The sequence below is a fragment of the Salminus brasiliensis genome, chromosome 4 (assembly GCF_030463535.1).
Source record: "Salminus brasiliensis chromosome 4, fSalBra1.hap2, whole genome shotgun sequence".
Lineage (NCBI taxonomy): Eukaryota > Metazoa > Chordata > Actinopteri > Characiformes > Bryconidae > Salminus > Salminus brasiliensis.
In genome coordinates this window covers 46,386,771-46,412,986 of record NC_132881.1, presented here as the reverse complement: position 1 = coordinate 46,412,986, position 26,216 = coordinate 46,386,771, and the positions used below count along the sequence as shown (strand labels likewise).

General features: G+C 42.5%; 1 protein-coding gene across 2 annotated transcripts in view; it reads right to left on the bottom strand.

Moving 5' to 3' along the window:
- Nucleotides 1-8,908: 8,908 nt before the first annotated feature.
- The window catches only part of cep44 (centrosomal protein 44), a 21,762-nt gene continuing 4,454 nt past the window's right edge, over nucleotides 8,909-26,216 (bottom strand). For both annotated transcript variants that reach the window (XM_072677154.1, XM_072677155.1), the window contains exons 3-11: nucleotides 23,798-23,945; nucleotides 19,804-19,950; nucleotides 18,437-18,535; nucleotides 17,551-17,718; nucleotides 16,249-16,461; nucleotides 13,422-13,494; nucleotides 12,284-12,396; nucleotides 11,208-11,245; nucleotides 8,909-9,687 (exon numbers count right to left, since the gene is read on the bottom strand). In XM_072677154.1, coding sequence (XP_072533255.1) covers nucleotides 9,639-9,687; nucleotides 11,208-11,245; nucleotides 12,284-12,396; nucleotides 13,422-13,494; nucleotides 16,249-16,461; nucleotides 17,551-17,718; nucleotides 18,437-18,535; nucleotides 19,804-19,950; nucleotides 23,798-23,945 — 1,048 coding nt within the window. In that variant the 3' untranslated portion in view covers nucleotides 8,909-9,638. The remainder of the gene's footprint in view (nucleotides 9,688-11,207; nucleotides 11,246-12,283; nucleotides 12,397-13,421; nucleotides 13,495-16,248; nucleotides 16,462-17,550; nucleotides 17,719-18,436; nucleotides 18,536-19,803; nucleotides 19,951-23,797; nucleotides 23,946-26,216) is intronic.

The following is a 26,216-nucleotide window of genomic DNA, read 5'->3' as shown; positions in this document are numbered from 1 at the left end:
TAGAGCTCAGAGTAAAAGGGCTCCATATTAATAATGCCTGTGGGTTTAGAATGGGATGTCACAAATGCAATGGAATAGGTGTAAGTGTTCCTTACATTACACTGTCCACATATTTATATATTTATATATTAGTCAGGATCATTTGCTGGCCCTGTGTGTTAGCTGCTCCTGGTCTCCTGTCCACAAACGCAAAAGAAACCTGAAAATGAACAAAAACACACACAAGTTCTCACAAGTTCACACCTACCCAAGAATCTAAACCCCCTGAAGGAAGAAAAGCCTGCTGAAAGAGGTCAATTCTCACCCAGTTGACCCAGGTTCTGCTCCGAGTCTCAGCCCCCCGGCTCAGCCCCCCTCCCTCCAAACATATTTTTCTGAAGGGTTGTGAAGAATGGAGGTACAGATTACCATAACGTTGACGAGCACCAGAGCCATGAGCTGCACGGCTAATCAGGAGAGGCTAATGACATGTTTCACTCCGGCCACAGGACCACGCTTTGCTCCACGCTTTTCTTTACCACGTGATTATGATTGCAGTGATTATGACTGGCTTAATCTGCTACTTAATATCCCCCGGCTCTCGGGGACTGTGTTACTGTGGCCTGCTGTAATTCCATCATACATTACACTGCATACCGATCAGCACTGTGCGAGTTGGAAGCGAGGTAACTCTCAAGCAAAAACGGCAGCAGATGGCGCAGTGAAGTCCCTCTGCTGAAAGGGCTACTACTTACACAGATGGTGGAAGCCATGCTGCAAACCTCGACACACACCGTAATCAGCTCAGAGCACTCGGGTTTTCAGTGCTCAAGCATAGCAGAAAAACCAGCAGCATGACTAAACTGAGCCAGCGCTCAAATTAAGACAAGAAGACATTAGAGGGCCTTTAAAGGGCCAGTTTCCCAGAGACCAGTTAGGCCCAGAGTTGGACCAGACTGCAGCTCTGTGAATCCATTAGAAATTCTTTTACTTTGGTTTAATTTGGGTCGGAAAAACTCTATAAGTGGGTCCATGTTCTAATTTCTCACTCTCATAACAAAACTTGCATACTTAGGGGGTCCAAGTATGGGGGGGGGGTGTCCATTTGTGACTCAAAGAACCATTATAATTATAATTCATTATAATTCATAGTGGCTACTGGATACTTTAGAGTACATAATGAATAATAAAAAAATACAAATAGATAATAATAAAAGTAATAATAATAATAATAATAATAATAATAAACAATAATAAATACAAATAATAATAGAGTAGAAACAAATTAATTCATAGTCAATACTGATTAATTTATAGTGGATACTGGATACTTTAGAGTAGATACTGAAAAATATTTTTAAAAATAGTAATAATAATAAATAATAATAAACATTTATAACAAATTATAACAAACATTGCTAACTTTGCAAAATGTATTAACAAAATAATCCATAGTGGCTACTGGATACTAGATACTGAAAAATTAAAACAAAAAATACATAATAATAATAATAATAATAATAATAATCATTTATACAGAATAATCCATGGAGGATAATCATTTATAGTAGAAACGAATCTATTTAAGGTGGTCACAGAACAATTCATAGTGGCTACAGATTAATGTATAGTACTGAATAATTCATAGTTGAAACTAGGGGTGGGCAATCAGTAAAAATATTAAATCACAATATTTCTTGTGATACACAGTAGCTTCAGATCCTTAAAAACTATTATTCAAATACTCTCCGGTCCAGATTTGACCAATCCTGGCATAGCAGTGACATTTACATGGTAGCATGTGTGGTGCAGGTACGGGTGTGGAGTGACCTCATATAAAGACTAACTGCCTTTTTAAACAGCAGTGATGTACGGCATTAACAAACTATATTCAGCGTTATATTGGGGCTATAAGTGGGCCGAAAAAGACGTCCACTTTGGACTAAATTTGGACAAAATCATAAACACAGCCCAATTATCAACAAGCTAGATAAGGTCAACCAAAAGCCAACCAGATTTAGCCCGAAACACAACCTCCATATGACGTCTGGTGCAAAAAGTTGGGTTAAATTTGGACCAAATTATGCAGACTGAACACATCAGCTTCTCTTTTTGGGCTAAATCAAAAAACAACGTCCGTATGACGTCTGGAGCTGGGTGGGAGTGCTGCAAAACATAATATTGCAATATTCTGATATATTGATATTTTCTTACGCCCCTATTCTTCATACATATTACTGCATAAAATCTGAGTAAAAGAAAAGTTGGCTTTCTATCCAATCAGAACAGTGGGATCTGAAGGCCGAGTACAATACTGCCCTCTAGCGGTCGGGTTTAAACAAAACACAGTGATTTTAAAGACTGATACAGTATTCATACAGTATATATCAGCTTCTCTTTTTGGGATAAATAAAGTCCATGGTTGGCCAACCAGATAAAGCCCAAAAATTTACGTCCATATGACATCTGGAGCTGGGTGGGAGTGCTGCAAAACATATCGCAATATTCTGATGTATCGATACTTTCGTATGCCTCTATTCTTCATACTGATTTCTGCATAAAATCTGAGTAAAAGAAAAGTTGGCTTTCTATCCAATCAGAACAGTGCAATCTGAAGGCCGAGTACAATACTGCCCTCTAGCGGTCGGGTTTAAACAAAACACTGTGATTTTAAAGACTGATACAGCAAACACAGCCCGATTATCAGCGTCCGTGGTGGGGCAAACCAGATTAAGCCCAAAAATTCACACCTATATGACGTCTGGTGCTGGGTGGGAGTGCTGCAAAATATAATATTGCAATACTTTGATATATCGATATTTTCTTACACCCCTTACCATCCATAATGACTTTTCCTTAGGGCCGTATCTAAACTTGAGGTATGCCGGGACTCTAGTCTATTCACACTAGCTCGGGATAAGTCGTCCTGGATGAGAGCATCTGCTAAATGCCATAAATGCACAGTGAATGTAAATGCTCACTTCTCTGCTGTCTAAACTCTGCTCACACAGGGCATGAAAACACTGTTACAGCACCAAGGCAGAATCTTCTGGAAGCATACCGAGGCGATTAAAGTCTTTACTGGGCTTAGGCACATCTGGGCTGTCTGGACCACTGTGGCTCTACTGATTACTCAAGGTGGGTGGGAGGATGGAACGGAGGGGGCCCCGAGATTCTGGACGTGGGTGATACTTTGGGGAACTCTGAGGGTGTTGCTGGATGGGGGATGACCGCAGTCCTCTACGCTTATCACGTTCAGCTGTGGCTGAAGGCTCTGTCTGCGATAACCACGGATCTAATCCCCTCTGCTGTAGGGGTCAGGCTTCAACGCTGGCAAAGTCATCTTTCTGCACTCTCCACAAAAAGAGGCCAAGACCAAAATGTTCATTTTCAAATTCAAAGAAAGGATTTTTAAAGGAAATTAGGAAAGCCTGAGCAGCAGGTGCTCCAAAGGGTTCCTTAAGCGATGCCATAGAAGAACCATTTCCGGGTCCAGCTGGGCAGTTTGTATGTAAGGGGTTTTTAATAATTTAGTAAGTTCTTCACATCAACATGTCTTTCACAAGCTTATGCTGCCCTGTGAGACATTAGGAGACCAAAAGTGGTTCTTCTCTGACATCGCTCAAAGAACCCTTTATTTATCTACCTTTATTTAAGAGAGTACCTGCAATAATAGAGCCTTCACAGCCTGATCTCACAGTGAAAACGACTCATTTGTACGTTCAGAGGAAACGTGACCTCTAGCGGCAAAGAAGAGACATCAAGGGACTCCTGTTAGAGTCGACTCACCAACAAAGGTGTCAAAAGTATTCACATGCATTCCTCAAGTAGAAGTGAGTGGAGATACGAGGGTTTAAAAGACTTCTATAGAAGCTGAAGTATCAACTTAAGCTTTTTACTCCAGTAAAAGTGTAAAAGTACTGGTTTCAGAACAACTGAACGAAGTAGAAAAGTAAAAGTAATGGAAGGAAAACAAAGGCCGAAAGCTTAGGCCGCGCCACAGGGGTCTATAGTGCACTACCCCCCCCTCCCCTCCCCAAAAACCCATTTCTCTAAAAGTCATAATGAGGAGAATGATCTTTTAAAATGTTGATGTTAAAAATGTTGGGCTGCACTAGGCTCCTGTTTCAGCTGCAGATCTGCCCATTGAAAATGAAGCATTTCAGTAATATCAGCTCTATTAAAGGAGCGTCTCTGTGCTCTACTGAGCATCAACATGAGCTTCATGGAGGAAAATATGAGGAGTCGTTGTCTATAAGTTTTGTAAAGCTGCAGAAAGTCAGACTTCAGAGGCGTGTGATCAATAAGCTTTATTGGAATGTAAATGTGGGGCTCAGTCGGGACGTTTCACTGCAGCTCTTGAGTCTCTGCCACGGACACAGTCTTCATACTAGACTACAGACGTCTGCTGTGAGCTCGCTGGAGAGGGACGGGACGTATGCAGGTGTGATTGATTTACTTATGAACCAATAGGGAGTCAGAATGGTGTCTGTTTATACTTCTCATCCAATCACAGTCAGACTCACACTTTCCGGATGGAGAGATTTATCTGGAGAGGGATTTTTAGTAGGAGGAACGAGGCTGTTTTTAAAATGTAAGGAGGAGAAAGTTCAGATAATTGGGTGAAAATGTGAGAAGTAGAAGTAAAAAGTCTGAAAATAAATAATTACTCCAGTAAAGTTTAGAGAATCATTTCTACTTAAGTAAGGTAATGAAGTATTTGTACTTTGTTATTGACACCTCTGCTCACCAATGAGAATCGACTCACAATGGAGAGTCGACTCTTTGAATCCAACATTACTGTAGAAAAATCTCATACAAACGGTTCTGTGAGTGATGCTGTAGAAGAAGCACTACTGGTTTCATACCATGTGTGAGTGTGAAGAATCTTTAAAAGACCCTAAAACTTGAAAAGCTCTTGATGTAAATAATTTTAGCAATTTAATACTCATATCTTTATCACAACAAAAGGTTCTTCATTGAACCAAAAGTGGTGCACCTTTAGTAGCACCTGTCCTCTTTTTAAACCTCCTCAGTTTCTACTGAACCTGGACTTTCATTACATTTACCTGATGCTCTTATCCAGAGCAACTTACAAGGTTACTCATATTACAGTGTAGGGCCAATGTAGTGTTAGGAGACTTGCCCAAGGACTCTTATTGGTGTAGCACAGCATAGTCACCCAGACCGGGAATCGAACCCCAGTCTCCAACATGGTGTGGTAGCTCAGTGGCAGGTAGTGGTGTTATCTGTTGCACCACACCAACTTGATTCCTCTGCGGACCCCCGATGATTCATTACTGCTGTATTTTCTGTGGTTCTCCTGCTTCTGGCTGTAAAAGTCGGTAAGCCAGGTAAGCAACTTTACAAGGTTTAACTTTACTAGAGCCCTCGCTCTTTGGCCGCTTGCGTCACAGGCTTGTTGGTTCCAAACCAGCAAGATTAAGGGACCAGAACGACACTGACTTTTCTTGCCAAGAACGTGTGATTTTGCGGCAGAACGTCACTGAAGCGTTTGTTTTTTTGGCACCAGCACTGGCAGCATGGCAGTGGAAAAGCGCTAACAGGTAACTTTTACCAAGATCTCAGAGCTTAATCATTAGCTTGCTGGATCTATGGCCTGCTCACAGTCATCGCTGGGAAAGGCCGGGTGAAGCGTGTTAAACCCTCTCGTCTGTGGTAAAATCACAGCACCGCAGAGCCTCGAGTGGTTTATTGCTTCTTATGAAACTGCAGCAACATAAAATATGATATTTTCATAAACCTGTTAAATCAAGTATTTAAAATATGAGTAATATGAATATTCTTCAATAAGAAATGCTTATTTAGTGTGCTGCTGATGCTAAGCAGCTATGAACAGCTGAAGGAGGACAAACTCCTTCTTTTGATTGGCATTTTCCCCCCATGTAATAAATACCATCATATTTTAGAGTTTATTAAAAAACCTTGGCCTTATAATTCGGTTTTACTCAACAAATTAGCACCACAACGATAATGCTAATTTCCACCTGGGCATCTGAAGGATTTCTAATGTTTTGTTAGCATTAAGCTAACTATGCTGTACGTCCCTTGTTCCATACTGAGAGCACTATGGGTTTTAAATAGTAACATTAGCACTTTAAAAAAGACGACTACACTCAAAGATCTACTAACTATATAAGGGACAGTGGTGGCTCAGCAGATAGAGCTCCAGGCTATTGATAACAGGGTTGTGGGTTCGATTCCTGGGCTTGGCAAGCTGCCACTGTTGGGCCCTTGAGCAAGGCCCCTTAGCCTCTTTGCTCCTGGGGTGCTGGAGTTGGCTGCCCACTGCTCTGGGTGTGTGTGTGTTTGTGGGCTCACTGCCCCTAGTGTGTATGTGTGTGTTCACTACCACAGATGGGTTAAATACAGAGGGCACATTTAGCTGTACAGAGTACAGTGACAAATACATGCACCTTTATTTGTCTATTAATGCTTACAACCTTACAAACCATTGAAAATCTGCTTTAAGCAGTCTGAGGCCAGAAGCTCCAGCCCAGCAGCACTGTGGGATAACGTGTTCCTACATTAGCCACCATTACTATTCATTAAATTTTTTGTCTTATTGCTTTAAATTTTTTGTTATAGAGTGTTTATTACTATTATTATTATTACGGTTGCAACTGTAACAACTGCAATTTCCCTCCTGGGATCAATAAAGTATTTTGGATTCTGATTAAATGTTTTAATTAAACCCCCCCCATTAAGAAACTCTGAGAGAAGGGCACACAGTAGTGATTCAGACAAGATGGGGTAGCCTTGGATGTTTAGCTTGACGCCAGCGTTTCTTAACGAGTTCCACACTGAACATCTACAATGCTGAAAAGATGAAGGTCTACAACACTGAGCGTAGAGCTCAGACTGTGAGAGTAGTTTCTGCTCATGTTAATGCAGGCTGATCAGATGATCAGTGATTAGTGACTAATTACAGCTCCTAATGGGGTTCAACTGTAGCAAGTTATTAACAGACCCCTGCTGAAGCTGACAGGACCCTGACGGACAGCCCACAGATCAGAGATCTGAGCTGGTTCCGAACAGCATATAGGAATGTGGGCCACTGTCTGGAAAGCAACAGGTCCAATCTAATCTAATAACCATTAGTAAACATGCTTAACCAATCATGAGCCATTAATGAGGGTAGTATTATTATAAAGTGGTACCATGAAGACTAATGCACTCAAAAAGTCCTTTAGCTCTGTTCGCTTCCAGAGCAGAAATCCTTTCACACATAATGTTTGAAGTGGAAGCCGGTGATCAGACGGGAGGATCTTAAAAGTTTGGTGGTGTTTTATTAGTCATTTTTAACTGTAGAACTGCAGAACTGCAACCCGATAGATCAGGAACCCACCTTAATAACAGTCTGGAGGGCCATCCAAAGGTTATTCTTTCTGATTGCACCAATGGCTTTCAAATCACCACTCCGTTTTAAACCAGAGGTCAGCATGAATGCTGCAATCAATCAAGCCTTGCTTTTTAAGATGTGAGGCACTATTGTAGGTAACGGAAGCTGCTCCGCTCAGGAACACGCTCCAGACATTCCATTCATCACATATATTTGGGTTTTCCTCTAATAATTAGGGATTTCACCCTGATCCGATCCAAATCTCTAAGTGCTGAGTATCAGCCCAAGCTAAATCTGATCTGATCTTTGTGTTTGTATAAATAATAATTCAGCCCCAGTTTAGATCAGATGAGCTGCTGATTAATCGGTTCAGTAAAATCCCTTTATTTTCAGTATCAGATTCTATAATCAGACATTCTGGACTGTCTGATTTAGTTTAGTCGAGACTTTTTTTTAAATGACTGTTTTATAGTGTTTAAAATCATCTAATCCAGTCTGACTCTCCTCCCTGACCAATCAGCTCCCAGCTCCTTTACAACACTGCAGTCTAATCACTTCCTGTGTGTGTGTGTGTTTGGTGATACACACTGTGGACTGATATCTGTTGTTGTTGGTCTACTGGTGTGTAATAACTGGTTTATAGTGGGTGAATGTGCAGTGTGTGTTATTAGGGTTTTTATAGCGTACGTGTGTGTGTGGTAGCATTAGTGTTAGCCTCCACTCGGTTCTGAAAGGAGTTCGGTTTTCCACGTTTCTGCAAGGCAAAACAAATGTGTATTTGTGAGTCCAAACTAATCGAGCTAATTCATCAAGAGCGCAAGCAAAACTTATCAAAACTTCCATGCAGAATAAACACTGTACTTTATACCCCTCTAGCCCACGCCTGGCATTATTAGACAGCACAGTGGCAATAGGTTCATCTAGTTCATCTGCTCCAGAGATTCCTATTCTATTGGCAGTACTTCTCTACAGGAACTAGAGACAAGCTGTGTGTGTGTGTGTGTGTAATGCATTTGCACCTCTTTGTCAGCAATGGGCACAGCTTAAAAGCAGCTGAATGCCTTGCTTAGAAGGGGTGTCTACAAACATTTGGACAGTGTCGGTCAATATGTGAGTGTGTGAACTCGTTTTCCTGTGTGTTTGGTATTCTGTACATTATGAGGAGTGGGTATGAGGAGGGTAAGGGGGATTTCTTCTTCAGAAAAGGTCAGGACCTGATTACCTCTAACAGAAGTTTCAGTGAGTGGCAGCGGCGGCGGCGGCGGCGGCAGCAGCGGCGGCGGCTTCGAGAGCTTTAATTAAAAAGCTGCAGAATCCTCCAAGAGCCATTACAGACCGCTCTCTGGAGATCCAGCTGAGAGCAGGTGGAAAGGTGGAGGGCTACAGCGTCTGCTGCAACTTTAATTACATTCCCGTGTGTTAGGCCTCCACTGGAGCAGAATGTACAACACACACAGCAATTATTTACAGAGACCTGAGCCTGCATACCTTCATGAACACAGCGGCGTCACTCAATCAGAAGCTATTCCTCTAGCTTCTCTCCCTCACTGCGAAAGGAACATCCAGAGTGCTGAATGAAATCAATAATTCATCCGCACAAATCCACAGACGTGAACAAGCTGAGAATAAATAGGCTACACACACACACACACGCACACCCACGCACACACACACACACACATCGCCATTGCTTACATGGTTTTATTTGATCTGAAAGCAGGATGGGAAATGAAGGCACAGTGATTCTGCCACCAGAAACACACAGCATGGACCACAGAGGGCAGCAAAGGCACATTAAAGGCATCTGTGGTCAGAGTTACAGTGACATCTAATGGACAAGGCACATATTTCTGAAATTCACCCACACTCAGTGCTACACAGGGTTCTTATATCGAGAACCACAGAAGAACCAAGAGAGTAAAGGAGCTTTACACCACTTCTCTAACATGCTTCAATACAGAGGCTAAAGTGGTTCTCCTATGGCACTGCTTGAATAACCTTTTTGTAGCACCTTTACTTGGAAGAGTGCACCACATGCAGCTACAGCAACGTCAAAAAGTGGTCATATCAGGTCATGCAGCAGTCATAATGTGAAAAATGTTGACCTCAGCTAGTCTCAATCCTCATTCATCTGATCCTCGTTTTGAGAAAGCGTATAAAAAACAGCTCGTTAAAAAACATAAATAAATACTGTGATGCTGACTGTACCAACACCTACTGGCCATCAGATGAGCTCCCCTGAACCCGTTTACATTCATCTAGACTTGTTAAATTCAGCTGACACTGTAACACACAATCATATGGTGGGCTCTATGTCCTTCAAAAGGCTGGACGTGTTCTTCATCCTGGGGGGAAAAAAAAAGTTTATTAAAAAGAGTTTATTGGTGCCAACAAAAAAATAGAATGCCTAAATCAAGTATAATGATACATATTTGAGAAACACTAGACCTCACTGTACATATTAAAGGTAAAGGTATAAAAGGTAAAGGTAGTGAACACACACACACTAGTGAACTATTTCACTATTTCATCTCTGTATATATATTTGTATATTTGTATTCTGTATTTTTATTTTTTTTTGCTTATATTTCTATATTTTCATATTTTTATATTTTATTCTTTAACTTAAATGTAACATTCTATTTTTATTTTCTTCATTTTTATTTTATTTTTCTTTTGGACTTTACTTCATTAAGTTAAGGTTTAGTTAAGTTTAAATGTAGATTTTTATTGTATAGCTTTGATGTGAGCAGACTGTCATAAAAGCATTTCACTGCAAGTTATACTGTGTATGACTATGTATGTGACAAATAAAATTTGATTTGATTTGATTTGAACTAGGGGCAGTGAGTACACACACACACCCAGAGCGGTGGGCAGCCAACTCCAGCACCCGTGGAGCAGAGAGGGTAAAGGGCCTTGCTCAAGGGCCCAACAGTGGCAGCTTGCCAAGCCCAGGAATCGAACCCACAATCCTGTTATCGATAGCCCTGCGCTCTAACCGCTGAGCCACCACTGTGTGGCATATTCATGTCAGAATAGGGCCCTATTTTCGCTGATCTTAGACGAGCAGTCAACCGTGTACCACAACTCTTGATTTAGGGGGCGTCAGAGGGTCTTTGCTATTGCAATGACGGAAAGAAGTGCACCTCGAAATTCGCAGAAGTCTCTTAATTAATCAGGTGTGTTTGTTTTGGGCGTAACATGCAGTAATAAACCAATCAGCGTGTCTCTCACCGTTCCCTTTAAGAGCCAGGTGCAGTCTGACTGACCTTGGCGGGTTGATATTTCAGTGGTGTAAAGCGTGAGGGGGGGTGTACGAGCGTCGAGCTGCACACGCCTGTGTTGGCAATTCACTGCTGAGATAGCAACGAACGAACGTCTGACTGTTGACGAACGTCTGTCTAGACTGTTTTCAGTCAGTGGAGCTCCTGCTGTGTTTTCCGTTGCCAAGATACACAGCAATACTCCAGAAACTGACCTGACCACCCCTCATTTCTAAACTACCGCACCCATCAGCGTAGAGATATTCACAAGCAGCGCTGCTGTTTAAACAACGCAGGCGGGAGGAGTGAAAATAGACTGTTGGCGGGGTGTAAGATAGCAACGAGCATTGCGACACTCCTTGCGCAGACCTGGCGCTTTTCTGTAGGCATGATGGCTTCCCGGTGCTGCTGCATTGGCAGCGGTTAGAAAAGAGACGGTGAGTGGCTTCTCATGTATCAGAGGAGACATGTGTTAAGTCGTTACTCTGCTAGTGCCGGGAGCTAGATATATTCTGGATTATTGCCTGTTTAGATACAGCAATAAGGCTCAAAGAGGAAGTCACACAAACACAGATAAATGAGCACAGAGCAGTACTTACATGCTGGCTATTCTCTCCAGTCTCTCTTTAATATTCTCCTAGAAAAGAGAAGGTAATGTTTTTTATTATAGAAAAAAAAAATTACATCATCTACCACAGGAGAGTCAACATATCAGCTTTAATTATCTGCTCTTCCTCAAAGCATGAAAGCTAAAACCATGTTTCTGTGACTGGTAGTCCTAACAGCAACTCGCTCTTCTTTAACTTGGAAGCAGGTGCGGGAGAGGACCCACAGGTCAAAAATGAAAGCTCAGCAGCCAGCGGCCGCTTGCCAAGGAGTTCCCTGATAACTAAACAACATCAAGACAATGCCAGGATGCTCTCGTTGTGTCCTAATCTCACACCCTCACAAAGGAGGAGGTTATTATAGTTGAGGATTTTGCTTTTTTATTGATTAAAACCATCGTGATTAAATGGATGGCTGGCTGGATGATGGAAAGACACACTATACTATAATAGGCTCATGTGTACACAGCTGGCCCATAGCGCTTGGTTCTAAGTTCCTAAGGCCATATTCACCATTGATGGAATTTGGCCGCAGCCTTTAGCCATTGCTGCCTACGCCCTGGGAGCAGAGAGGGTACAGGGCCTTACTCAAGGGCCCAGCAGTTTGCCGAGCCCGGTACTCCAACCGCTGAGCCAGCACTGCCCCAATATATAGTGTGGAGTGCAGTGGAGCTGCATTCTCTGGAGTGATGGGGCTTCATCCAGTACCATTGGGATGAGTTGGAGTGCCAGAACTAACCTTCCAGCATCTGTACCTAACCTCACTAAAGCTCTCACAGTTGTATGCAATCAAAACCTCCAAACTCCAATTCTCCAACATCTGGTGTAAAGAAATGGAGTCTGGGACTAAAGCAAAAGAGGAACCTGACCTCACTGATGCTCGTATGGTTGTATGCAATCAAATCCTCACACAGGTGAGGGTCTAGTGTGAAGCCTTCCTAGAATGGCAGGGCAACAAACTCATTAATAAACCACTAGATATCAGAAGAAATAGACCGTGTAGAAGGACTGATGAACGAATAGATGGATGAATGGATGGATGGATGGATGGATGGATGGATGACACTCACCTCTGAAGAGGATGGTGGGAGGCTGGTAGAAGTGTATGAGGAGCTGTTGCTGTCTGATAAGGATCTCATCATCACTGCGGAACGACTAATGGGCTCTTTAACTGACTCCAAAGCTAGTGACGAGCATAGAGAGACAGGTTTAGGTGTTCTGACCCTGAATGGTTTGAAAAACTTAAGGCCAGAGCACCCAGACCGGACCAACACGAATGGACACGAACGTTGGGTTTAGGTGTGCCTCAGCTGTTTGCGTTTGTCCAAAAACATTTGGTCAAATGTTGAACTCGGGTCATTCCCACAAGCAGCTGCGCTCCCACTGAAATTCAACTCACGCTTTCTTGGTTTCCATAGCAACCAGCTTGCCGATTCCCTAATTTAGCTTGTTTTTGCTAAGCTAAGACACCGATGATGGCATCCTTTCGGACGGAGAGGATATACTTATTGCCAAAAACCTCAAAGTACACTTCAGACGCTCCTGCCATCTTATATGAGGTGAAGCAATACACAAATAAATAAATAATAATAAAAAAAAGCTGGTGGTGTTGCTCTGCTGCGAACTGCATGAAGAAGAGTGATTGAGAAAGTTGAGGAGCTCTGAAACCGGCACTCTGAGACCAAATACGACGAGAAGCATCGGCGAAACACATTTCTTTCTGACATTGAGCTGCCTGGAAAAATCCAGAGATGTGAATCCGGACGGGTCTAAAATGATCAGTCGTTGCTGAGTTCGGTAAAAAAGCAGCAGGTAACTCAGGCTGTAATTTTTTCAGAGGACAACGGATAAAAAAAAAGAAAAAAAAAAGGACATGGTGGATCCGGACAGGAATAACCTCGCAGGGGAGGCCACCATGAGAGAGAGTGTGAAAATTACCCCAAGGCCTGGAATAGAGCCTAAAACATGCAAGCCCTCAACACTATGAAGTTAATATATGAAGATCTGCTGGTTTGTTGGGTGCTGTCTGACCGGTGTGCCATGGTCAGCTAATTATTTCAGAGCTTTCTGAAAAACAGCTGCAACATCAAGCATGTTGGGGTTTGTCCGAGAATGGTTGGTCTGTGTGCTCTGGCCTTTAGCCAAAGTAATATCTACTACAGCTTAATGTGTAATATAAATAAAGTGGCTGGTAAGAGCCATCCTTACCCGTTTCCTCTGTACAGTGTCTCTTCTCCACATTGGCTGGCAGACTAACAACTCCACCTGCTTTCGGTGAGTCCTGCACAGATTGAAAAGATTTACTATATGGACAAAATATTAAATTGCGATTATACAGCTGGATTATCTGAATGTAATATAGTAATGGCACATACATGTACAGCGGCATGCAAAGGTATGGGCACCCCTTGTCAAAATACTGTATCTATCGCCCAGTATTTTCACCAGGGTGTGCACATATCGTTGCATGACTAAAGGCTAATCAGATGCCACATTTGACTGCAAAAGTAGTGGTTCACGGTTAAATGCACAAATATGACCTATATGGAAGAGCCATCAGAGGGAAGATCTCAGCATCCACAAAATTCAGCATCAGAAGTACTACCCAACCAATTACCCAACCTGTACATATTCTCTACCTACCCCCCACTTCCATCACACGCAACACCCCCGACACAAGAGGACAAGACCAACACACGCCCCCTCCAACACGTGCGCAGCCGGCCACACCTCTCTTCTGAAGTGCCGCTAATGCAACGTCACCAGGCAACCAACCAACACGCCGTATACCAATATAACTGTGACGTATACCCGGCTAGCAGATGCCAGTGACGGCCAGCGGCGCACTAGAGTGATGTGGGGGGAGAGCGCCATCTACCCACCCTACAGAGAACAAGGCCAATTGCGCTCTATCGAGACCACAGAGAGACTGCCGATGGCTAGCTGTGTGATCAGGATATGAAGAAGTACTATTGTTTATGCACCCTGTCTCGTGTTTTGTCTATTGTCCTTACTTATAACTCTCTCACTGTACTGTACAACCCTGTATTAGACTAATTAAAATTATATCGAATTGTTACTGTGAACTGGTAGCTGGGCAGAAGATTGATCTCCAAAAAGCAAACAGTTCCAGAAAAACATCAGCGTAAGCAATATTAGTGCAGAAATTTGTGTTTGGTATAATTTTAGAACAAAAAAAGGAACCATGCACCACCATGCAAACATTTGGGCACCCCAAGAGATTTGAGCACTCTGACATGTTTTTCCAAGGGGTTCGATCTCAACAGCCTGTCAGGACTACAGCTAGCTCACAACCATACTTAACAAAGTTGACTATGTCGACTACTCAGACTCCTCAAATCTTGTCCCAACAATCAGCAGCCAGGGGCTCCTCTAGGCAGGTGCCTAGCACTCAACACAACATCAACAAAACCGATACCCACAGAGCAGGAGGTGCTTCTAAGAAGGTAGCAAAGGGTTTGCAGGTGGTCATTTCCTCGGTTTGTGTTGAAATTAAGAAATAGCAGTTAACAGGAACGGTGAAGGTCAAACTGAGGTCTGGAAGAACAAGAGAACTGCTCGTAGGACTATTAATCAAAGGCTAAAGGCTAATCAAAACCCCAATTTGACAGCAAAATTGCTTCCGCAAGATTTAGCAGGTTCTGAAGTAGTGGTGCACCGTCAAATTTATCAATATGACCAATATGGACGAGTCACCAGAAGACAACTTCACTACAAAGTTCAGCATCAAAAGGTCTACTGTCTATTTATCTATTGTCCTTGCACTATTGTACCGTGTCCTTACCTATTCTGCACCGTAGAGCCTAACAGTGTTTTACCGACTGTGCAACCCAACTACAGACAGTTCCATTAGTGCACAAAATTCTGCATCAGAAGAGTTCGAAGAAACATCTAAACAAATCTGACGGCTATCGAAGTTAAAATGTTATAAACTTTTTGGCAACAAAAGGTCCAAAGGTGCGTCTGGAGAAAACTGGTGCAGAATTTCCAACGGTTTAAACAAGTAAACAAGGACTGATCATGCTTTGGGCGTGTGCTGCGGTCAGTGGCACAGAGAATTCCTCACTGACAGAGAAAAGACTGGGTTTGAAAAGGCTGAAGATGAAAAGAGGATGATCTTCTACGGCAGGATAACGAGCCTAAAAACCAAAAAAGGACTACATCAAGAGGTGCAGGCTAAAGGTTTTGTCATGGCCCTCACATACCCCCCACCCCACCCCACCTAAACATCATCAAAAAATCTATATAGACAGACCTGTAAAGAGCAGAGCAGCAGGACGGCCCAAGTCCCTCACCAAACTAGAAGCCTTAAAAAGCCTTAAAAGCTCTGATGCTTGCCAAAGAGGCTTCTACTAACTACTGACCTCTTATTCTCTCTCTTTTTGTTGGTTAAATTGAAACAGTGGAAAAAGATAAAAAAGATTTACTTGCTTCCAATATTAACTTTATGCTTTTTACAAATCAGGTCAACTTTCATATCAGAATATCAGCATATCAGAAAGTGCCAGAGAGAGAGTTAGAGGGATATAGAGAGAGCTATATAGATAGATAGATAGATAGATGGATAGTGAGAGAGATAGAGATAGATGGATATATATATAGAGAGAGAGAGAGAGAGAGAGAGAAAGAGAGATAGATAAAGATAGATGGATAGAGAGAGAGAGAGAGAGAGAGAGAGAGAGAGATAAAGATAGATGGATAGAGAGAGAGAGAGATAGATAAAGATAGATGGATAGAGAGAGAGAGAGAGAGAGAGAGAGAGAGAGAGAGAGATAAATAAAGATAGATGGATAGAGAGAGAGAGAGAGAGAGAGAGAGATAGATAAAGATAGATGGATAGAGAGAGAGAGAGAGAGAGAGAGAGATAGATAAAGATAGATGGATAGAGAGAGAGAGAGAGAGAGAGAGAGAGATAGATAAAGATAGATGGATAGAGAGAGAGAGAGAGAGAGAGAGAGAGAGAGATAGATAGATAGATAGAGAGAGAGAGAGAGAGAGAGAGACAGACAGATACCTGTGCTGAGGTCAGTGCCAGTCTGGTCTCCAGCAGCAGCACACGGCTCTGCAGGTTCTCCCAGTCGCTGCGCTCTATAGTGATCTTCCCGGCCATCCTCTTCTCCAGATCCTGCAGTCTCGCATCCAGCAGGGTCAGCTGCTTCCCCAACCTGCTCACACAGTCCTGCAAACCCGCCTCCACGGCCTTCAGAGCGCTCTCCGACACAGACCCCTTCAGAAACACATGGACTGGTTGTGTGTGTTGTAATTGACTAATAAGACAGGACTAACGGCAGTTGCCTGCATGTACTGTTGTTTTTTTACAGGCATCATTTACTCCTTCAGCAGATGCTCCTACAGACTGTAGATTGCTCATGCAAACAGCAGATGGTGAACTCTCAGTGGAAAATAAATGACTGAGCAAGTGAACAAACGAATGGATCACTGGAGGGTGTGAATTAATGAATCTGTGTATTTCTAGGTGGGTGGGAGAGCCAGTGTTATAGGAGTCATTCTATGAAAAAGCTTGAAGCTACTTATTATTAATTAAGTTATTGTTAACATCATATATGACAAAATACTATTTCTTAAAGAGTAACATTTATACCATTTTTAAGCATTTTTATTGGCACACGACCAGTTTCACATGCTCGTTTTGACCAAATATGACCCTTTCATCTAAAATATCACCAAATAAATTATATTTTTTAATCAACACTTTATTATCAGGATTGTATTTGTGTCTGTGTTCACATAAGAAATATTTATTCCAAATAAAAACTTTATTTTAGTTTTTTGTCATGGTTTGTATTATTTCGCCTCTTAGTTTGACTTACTTACCACCCCGTCACACTAACTTGTTTTGTCTGTAAATCATGTACTGTTGCTTTAAATGGCATCACAAATAGGAAAGTAACATTATTTGATTATTTGTAGCAGTCAGGACCAAAAAAGGCAAGTGCTGACATTTTTTACATTGTTTACTTCTTGCTTTTTCATATCAGACAGAGTCCGTCAAGCTCAAGCTAACCACCACGTCACGCACAATAGAGAGGGAAATCTTAAGGAACTCAAGCACATGAGTCCTGCAGTCATTTAGAATATCAACATTTACACTCCTGTCACAGTTTATTATGAAGATGGCTCCTATGTCTGAATAATAACTGATAATATTAATAACAAGTGCCTGAGGTGAGATGAGGTATTTTTTTGAGGATCTGAACATCTCTTATGTATTAGATTTTAAAAAGTGTTTGATCTTGATAAAAAGTTTGGAAACTGCCTCGGTTTCAGAGTGAGTGTGACTCATACACATTCTCACCATGTGAGCAGCAGGTCGAGGGCTGCTGCTGTCGCAAGAATCTTTTCTTCCTGGTTCGTCCTCATCTTCCCCCTCCTTCTGCTGGGGCGACTCGTCTGAGGAGAGGCTGAACTGTGCTGGAGTGCTACAGCCCAAGTGCCTCTCCACCAGCGGCCTGCTCAGAACAACCTGCACCAAACAAAACCCTCAGTCACAGCATCGCAGTCCAGAGTCAGAACAGCTTACTGATATCTGATTTACTGACTGAACCTATTAACTGAATTCTGTATTAAAACAGGATTAAAGTTCATGCAAGTTATTAGGAAATATTAGTTAATAGAAGAATCAGACTGGTTGTTTGGCAGTTATTGCCAACTGTTAAACTCTGGTGCTCATTGGGGAAAGAAGTATTATTATTAGTTTAAATTAAATGAATTATTCACTAAACATACGTATTAGTAATACACCCATAAGCAAAAATATCTAACAGCCATTATTTATTTTTATGCTGTTTATAGGATCTGATCTTATGCAATCTGATTTACGTTGTTTTGCAATTCTTGCCAACTGTTAAACTACACTGCTTGGTGGAAGAACATCTTACAGTAATAGTTATTAGAATTAAATAAACATATTTACAAAAATGGGAGTATGAAGATGGGTTTGTTAGTAAAAATTAGTAATATACCCATAAGCAAAAAAAGCTAACACCCCTTAACCTCAAATTTAAAAATTACTCTAATTTATCACATCATGTGGTAGAAATTAAGCCAGGACATGCTAGCAATGAAGCAATGTCCCCGAATGATCGTTAATTTGATTGTTAATAGGGGTCTTGATAAGAATATTATAGTGACTGCTGCTGATATTGTAGGTAAAGGAAGGTGTTCATCTCTATAGGACTTACTGTATGAGCTGGTATCCTCTTCGTTTCTTTGTGAGGAGAAGATTCTGTTGCTTTCGAGTCGCTGCGGGACAGCAGCCTCCTCTTAGGAGGGCTAACAAACTGCAAGGTGAAATTAAATTAAGATTCAGGCTGGAAAGTTTGAGCACTTCTAGTCAAATTGATTTTCTCATTGAAAGGAAGGGAACACAAACTTCTACAGAGAACAAACGTAAACCTATGACAACATTTCTTCAAATGTTTATTTGCTGGATTTGACATGACTGGAAAAATGTGGCATGCGTAAACGTCTGGGCACTCTTCCAGACAGTACTTAAGTAGTAAGACTCACTTTGGCAGGACACAAGGTCTCCAAACCTTTCTTTTAGCTTCCTTCTCACTTTCAGTGGAGAATGCTTTCAGTTCAGAAACATTCCCAGGCCTTGCACGGCATGCTTGAGATCTACCAAGTGACTTTCGGGTCACCGATATCGTAATTATCAACTTACTCTATATATATATATATTAGAGTCAGAGTCCAAACTGAGTCAGAACAGTTCTGGTCCTTAAACCTGAAGCCGTGTAAGATGTGAGTATTTCTATACACACACATGACTGAGTATATCAACAATACTGTCTGACTGTTTACTGTTAAACTATGTTGCTTGGTGGTTCTCCATCACTGTGTTCATCATTAGAACATCTCCAAAGTTCTCCTCATGGAGTCTAGTATTATTTAAAGTTCTCCTCAGATCAACACCTGGTTTGGGGGTAAATCAGGGCTTAATGATGGTAAATCAGGTGAGCTGCTGCTGCTGCTGCTGCTGCTGATGGAGTTGAACACATCCTCCATGCTGTGCTGGCTGGACTGGGGGGCGTCCAGGAGAAACCTGGAGGAACCGAGCTCTGTTCTTCAGACTAGCTCACCGACAAGATCTCACTACTTTCTTCAGAACGAGAAGCTCTTGTTTCTCCTATTTACTGGATTTATGTTCAGCTGCTTTATCTGATCTGATCAGATCTGGAGCTTCTACAGTAAAAACTCTCTAAAAGACTACTTTCTGTTCTAATATGTGATTTTCTGAGCCGTGAAAGCTGTGAGTATTTCTGTAGACATATCTGACTGAACATATCAACTGAAAAAACAGAATAATATAAAACAAAATTTCATGTAAGTTATTAGTTCATAGAATAATCTGACTTTGTTTGGCAGATACTGCCAACTGTTAAACAATTTATTGGAAATATTAACTGAAATAATTGTAATTATTATTATATGGATCATTTAGACATATGGCAGTTTTTATAATGAGTGTAATTCTACGAAAGCACATTTGACTGTATGCTTTGTGTACTTTCACATCCTCAAAGTCAAATGGCATGATTCCTACCTTGCTGCCTCTCGTGAGCTGTTTGTGTTTTTCCAGCACAAAACCAATCATGTCGCACAGAAGGCCGGCCTTTCTCTCTGCAAACCCCACCTGCAGGAACTGCTGCTTGGTCAGCAGGGGTTTATAACTGAAGAAATCACGCAGAACCTAAAACACAGAGACACACACTGTCATTCAAAGCTCATTTCACAAATTCAGCCTTTACACTGTTCTACTATACATGAAGACATCCACAATAGCTGAAACATGGAAAAGCATATATTTTTTTATAATAATAAATTATATTGTTTTGTTTTTTTTCTTTTCAATAAGAGTTGTAATTAGAGTGTGGAAACACTATTAACCTCTCAAAACATACCCAGTCAATACAGACGATACCTGTAGCAGTTTTACCTCCACCCATTCACACTGAAGTTATAAGGAGTATTTCAGTCTGGACAACGTTTTGAGCAAGGAACAATACAGGGTGGCTGATCAGAACATTATACATTACTGAGTATACTAAATTTTAACCCCCCTGAGAATGTGAAAAGCTGTTTATCTGTATATATATATTAGAATAAACACTTATAACATTCTTCATGGTGGTTCTCCATCACCGTGTTCATTAGAACATCTCCAAAGTCCTCCTCATGGAGTCTAGTATTATTTAGAGTTCTCCTCAGATCAACACCTGGTTTGGTGGTAAATCAGGGCTTAATGATGGTAAATCAGGTGAGCTGCTGCTGCTGCTGCTGTTGCTGCTGATGGAGTTGAAAAAATCCTCCATGCTGTGCTGGCTGGACTGGGGGGCGTCCAGGAGAAACCTGGAGGAACCGAGCTCTGTTCTTCAGACTAGCTCACCAACAAGATCTCACTACTTTCTTCAGAACGAGAAGCTCTTGTTTCTCCTTTTTACTGGATTTATGTTCAGCTGCTTTATCTGCTCTGATGAGATCTGGAGCTTCTACTGTAGAAACTCTCTCACTGCTGAGAAATGGGAGTTTAAATGATGGGATTAGGAGCCTGAAACCTCTGCATGGGACTGTATATTAGTCTTAACAGCACAGTAACAAAACCGGCAGTTTATTTTTGAAGAATTAAGAGAGGTAATAATAACTGCAATATCGACCCAATCGGACATAGATTGTTTCTTATGGAATCTGGAGTCCCACTCTGGATAGGGAGGAGAAAATGTGGGGAACAACCAGGAATAATCACAGGAAAGAGCTTAATAGAAACAGTCCGCTTCAGCGCACGGGAGGAAGGCCGAAATGGAAGGTATGACAGCGCTGCTAAATGTCGCTTTCCTGTTACAACTCCTTTAATTCAGAGCAAATGCCGCAACTGCCCTCTGCCGCTTTCTGGACGCCACGACTGCATGTAGCATCCCGGGATGCTTCTCTCCTCCACGCACCACGTGGACTACAGCCGCTCCGCAGGCTGGGAGGAAGGCCAAAACCCTGTTCAAGTCACACGAAGGGTCAATGAATCAATGAAGAGGAGAACGTTCCGGAAGACACAGCCCTCGCAGCTATGCGCCTAAAATAATGGGGCTTGTATCTGACAGCTTGGACCAACATGAAAACTCCTTTTCGCTCGGCCTGTCCGGTGGAAACGAGCCAAAAGCAGTAATTACTCAGACGTAGGCTGCCTGCAGGGAGCCGGAGCGAGGCTGGAGCCGAGCTGAGCGGAGCTGAGTGGTGCTGAGTGGGGCTGGATGCAGCTGTAGGCTACAGATGCTCTCAGAGAGAGGCTTCTGCGGCAGATACGGGGGTTAAAACCTCCCAGCGCATGGACAAGGCCGCAGGGTTGAAGATAAAGCTGTTAAGGCTGACGACACAAAGCCGGACCATAAATCCAGAGTTCTGCGCCAGAACGGAATAGCAAAGAAAACGGAGCTGACATGTGCAACATATGTCCACATGTTTTTGGACACCCCTGCTAATGAATGCATTCAGCTACTTTAAGATGCACCCTGTGCTGACGAAGATGTGCAAATGCACACACACACACAGCTTGTCTAGTCCCGGTCAATAGAATAGGAGGATATAAATAAACATGAGCCTATTGGCACCATGCTGCCTAATGCCAAGTTTGGGCTAGAGGGGTGTAAAGCCCCCCCAGCATTGAGCTGTGGAGCAGTGGAGGAACTGTGTTCTCTGAATTGATGGTGGTGCGTTGGGGATCCTGAGGTCAGGTGGTAATCATTCAACATCCTGACCTCATAAACACTCCTGTCGCTGAATGCAATCAATCAAATCCTCACAGCAATGCTCCTCCAAAATCTAGTAGGAAGCTGCCTTCTTCCCTGGACAGCAGAATTAACAGTTACTCCAACAAAAGCACAGCAGCAGATAAACTCTTTTTTTTCATATCCTTGATTTCAGAAGAAACAATGAACGAGTAGCTGTCTCAATACTTTTGTCAATTTAGTGTGTATCCGTTTTTTTCACAATAGAAGTGCGTACGGGTAGCTAAGCACTTCAGTAACTATTAGAAATCACTATTTGCAAAGTCTTCTGGTTTAATAACACAGGATGGCCGAGAACATACCCAGGCCAAACTGTGATTAGTGCTTCAACAGAAGTGCAAACATCTGATGGTGTGGTGATATGTGGCGGTGTGTCCAAATCCAGTTATCTCGCCCCTGATCCATGTCTCGCAATTCTGAGTATCAGCCGATACCAATCTTATCCGATTTTCGTGTTTCTATAAATAATAATAATAATAACATGATCTGCAAATTAATGCTGAAGTTAATCCAGAGTACAGAGCTGGGTATAAGGACAGCATCAGCAGGCACATAGGGGGACTTCTGGCAGGAAGGCTGATGAAGGCAAACCCATACAAGATCCAAACAGTCAATAGCAGATAATAAAAGACAACATGCTCGCTGATAAAAGTGAGGCCTGCTGCTGATCTCCAGTAAAATGGAAAATTACCAGAGAACAGCGATACGACTCCAAGAAACCACATCCTGAACAGATTTTGAAAGGGGACGGCAAACGCACTGCAACGGATACCATCAACCCAACTTCAGGACATTCAGTTGCATTTTCTCAGACACTGTATGACCAATGCTGGGCCAATGCTATAAATAAAAATACTATAAATACAGGGTAGAGCCTCCTTTACCTCTCAGAACAGCCCCAACTCTTCATGCCGTGGACTGCACCAGATGTTTGGACGCTGAAATAATTGCATCATGCAATTCTGCAGATTTCTTTAGGAGCACTTTCTACTGGATTCAGAGCCGACGCCTTATTGTCATGTTCATGAAACCAGTCTTAGATGATTTCTGCTTTGTGAAATGCTGGAAGCAGCTGTTAGAAGATGGGACACTGTGGTCATGAAGGGATGCACATGGTCAGCAACAATACTCAAACAGTCAGTGGCCCTTAAGCGATGGTTGATTGGTGTTAACAGACCATGAGAGTGCCTCCACCAGCCTCCACCAGCCTGGACTGCTGACACAAGGCAGGTTTGGCTCATGGAAGCATGCTGTTGACACCAAATTCTGACCCTTCCATCTATGTCCCTCAGCAGAATCATCAGACCAGGCCACGTGTCTCCAGTCTTTAACTGTGCAGCGTTGGTGAGCCTGTGCTGAGCCACTGCAGCCTCAGCTTTCTGTTCTTGGCTGACAGTAGTGGAACTACTGGCGTGGTCTTCTGCTGTTGTAGGCCATCCTCCTTAAGGTTGGACGTGTTGTTGTTCATTCCGAGATGCTCTTCTGCTCTCCACACGGTCGTCCAGAGTGGGTATCTGGGCTACTGTAGCCTTTCTGTCAGCTCCAACTAGTTCTAGCAGTTCCAGATATCCTTAACCCTGCCTGTCTGGCACCACAAATCACTGAGATTCTGACCACGGTCTGCTGGCTCTCATCTATATGATGTTGTGGACTGCACTTCTGCCACCAAACTTGTGCTGGTTAGATAAGTAAATGCATGAGTAGGTGTATAGGTCTTCACAGGTCCCCCACTGCATATGAGAAGATATGAGAAGTACACACCTTGTAAACCGTCTCAATGAAGCTCAGGTCATTCTTTCCGGTCAGCTCGATGCCCTGCTCCACCAGATGTTCAGCCACAGCAGACGAGAAGGAGGTGAAGGCATAGCTCACGATGGGCAGGCACGAGGCTGGGTCTCCTTTGGCCAACCTGGCACAGTCAACAGACAAGAAAACAGCGCAGTTTGTTTAGCACATTAAAGCACATACGAGGACAAAAGAACCACAAACTGTCTGCTAGCCATCTTCTGGTTGTCCGGCTGGAGACAAATTAAGTCAACGTTTTGGATCATCCTCGGCACGTCAGAGCCAAACGTACTCTCAGGAGGACTCTGTGTTTGATGCATCGCACTTCAAACCGCATTTCCGAGCATCTGATGTGCAGCTTTGGGACGGAGCTGGTTAATGTACAGTGCAGTGTTTAAACTATGGGGGCACTGGACGAGCCCTCCAATCCAGACACCGCAGGACTAAAATAGAGGACATGAAACGACGGCTCAATCTGGCTGTTTACACTACTCAAGATGTTCAGGCCCTGTGCCAAAAAAAGAAAAAAAAATGTCGTCATCACGTTTAACTCCAACTTCTAGCTCAAAACATACAGATTAAATGGACAAAAGTATTGGGACACTTGTTCATTCATTGTTTCTTCTCAAATCAAGACTATTAGAAAAAAGTGTATCCTGCTTTTGTTGGAGTAGCTGTCTCTACTGTCCAAAGAAGAAGGCTTTCTACTAGATTTCAGAGGAGCATTAGTAACAACAAGAGCATTAGTAAGGTCTGAAAGTTGGACGATCACCATCCCACCTCATCCTAAACGTATTGGTTGAAGCACCATCACAGCTCTTCCACTTCTCCACAGTTCAATGCTGGGGGGCTTTATACCCCTCTAGCCCATGTCTGGCATTAGGCAGCATGGTGCCAATAGGTTCATCAGGTTTATCTGCTCCAGAAAGTCCTATTCTACTGGCAGTATTTCTCTAGAGGCACTACACAAGCTGTATGTGTGCATTTGCACATCTGTGTCAGCAATGGGTGCAACTTAAATCCAAAAAGCACTCTTACAGAAAGTGGTGGCGGTGGTTCTCCATCACTGTGCTCACTTAATGATGGTAAATCAGGTGAGCTGCTGCTGCTGCTGCTGCTGCTGCTGATGGAGTTGAACACATCCTCCACGCTGTGCTGGCTGGACTGGGGGGCGTCCAGGAGAAACCTGGAGGAACCGAGCTCTGTTCTTCAGACTAGCTCACCGACAAGATCTCACTACTTACTTTCTTCAGAATGAGAAGCTCTTGTTTCTCCTTTTTACTGGATTTATGTTCACCTGCTTTATCTGTTCTGATGAGATCTGGAGCTTCTACAGTAAAACTCTCTCACTGCTGATTTATAATAAAGGGACAGTCTAAGTCCAGTGTCTGTTAGCAACATTAGCCTAATATCTCCCAATAAAACATATAAAACCTGTTCAGGCTGATTGACTGCATCTAGAGTAAGTGATACATCATCCTCACTGGATTTATCTCCAAACTATACTTTTAAGCAATTTTCCCCATTCCCACTAAATTTTCTACTCTACAATATGGTCGCAATCTGGACAATCTGTAACACTCAGGACCACTAAGGGTATACATATTTTTGCTATTTCTACATTTTATAAATGTTTATGCGTCAGCATCTGCAGATTATAACATTGCAGATTGTAAAAATGTTATATATTGGCCCATAATTCTCATGTGTATACAAGCAAGCAGAACCCTGACGGGCTGTAATTAGTCCTGGTTTAATGAAGGGAATTATATTTACAGCTATGTTGGTCTTTAGACTTGCTAAAAATTGGGTACAGTCTACAGCCTAAACGTTCCCTAACACATTTCACCTGGTTGTGAATAAACAGGCACGAACATCCTGGCATTCCAGATATCTACCGAGACTCGGGCAGGTGGTTCTGCTTACAGCAGCGCATCACTGATGAAAATGAGATCAAGAGGAGCTGTCAATTTGATTTCCTGAGAGAGCAACCAGACGCAGCACCTCCCCAGGGTTTCTGCATTGTTCACATTACGAAATTTCACATTTAGACCAACAAGATCTCATTTTATGTTTTGCTCCTGAGACGAGGAAGACTTTGGTTTTAGGCCAATATTGAAATTTCACATAAACGTCGACCTATTCGATCAAAGCAGGCCAGAAGTAACCGGACAGTGACGTTTCTTTTCTAGTTTTATGTTGGATCTGAACTCGCATTAGATAAAAATCGCACACACAACCACCTAGCACCACTCTAGCAATCACCTGGCATCCCATAGAAACTATCTTGGATACCAAAGCAATGCCATCTAGCAACCCCATAGCAACCACCTAGCAACACCATATATAAATCCTTATAAAAACACCATAGGAACCCCATAGCAACAATCTATCA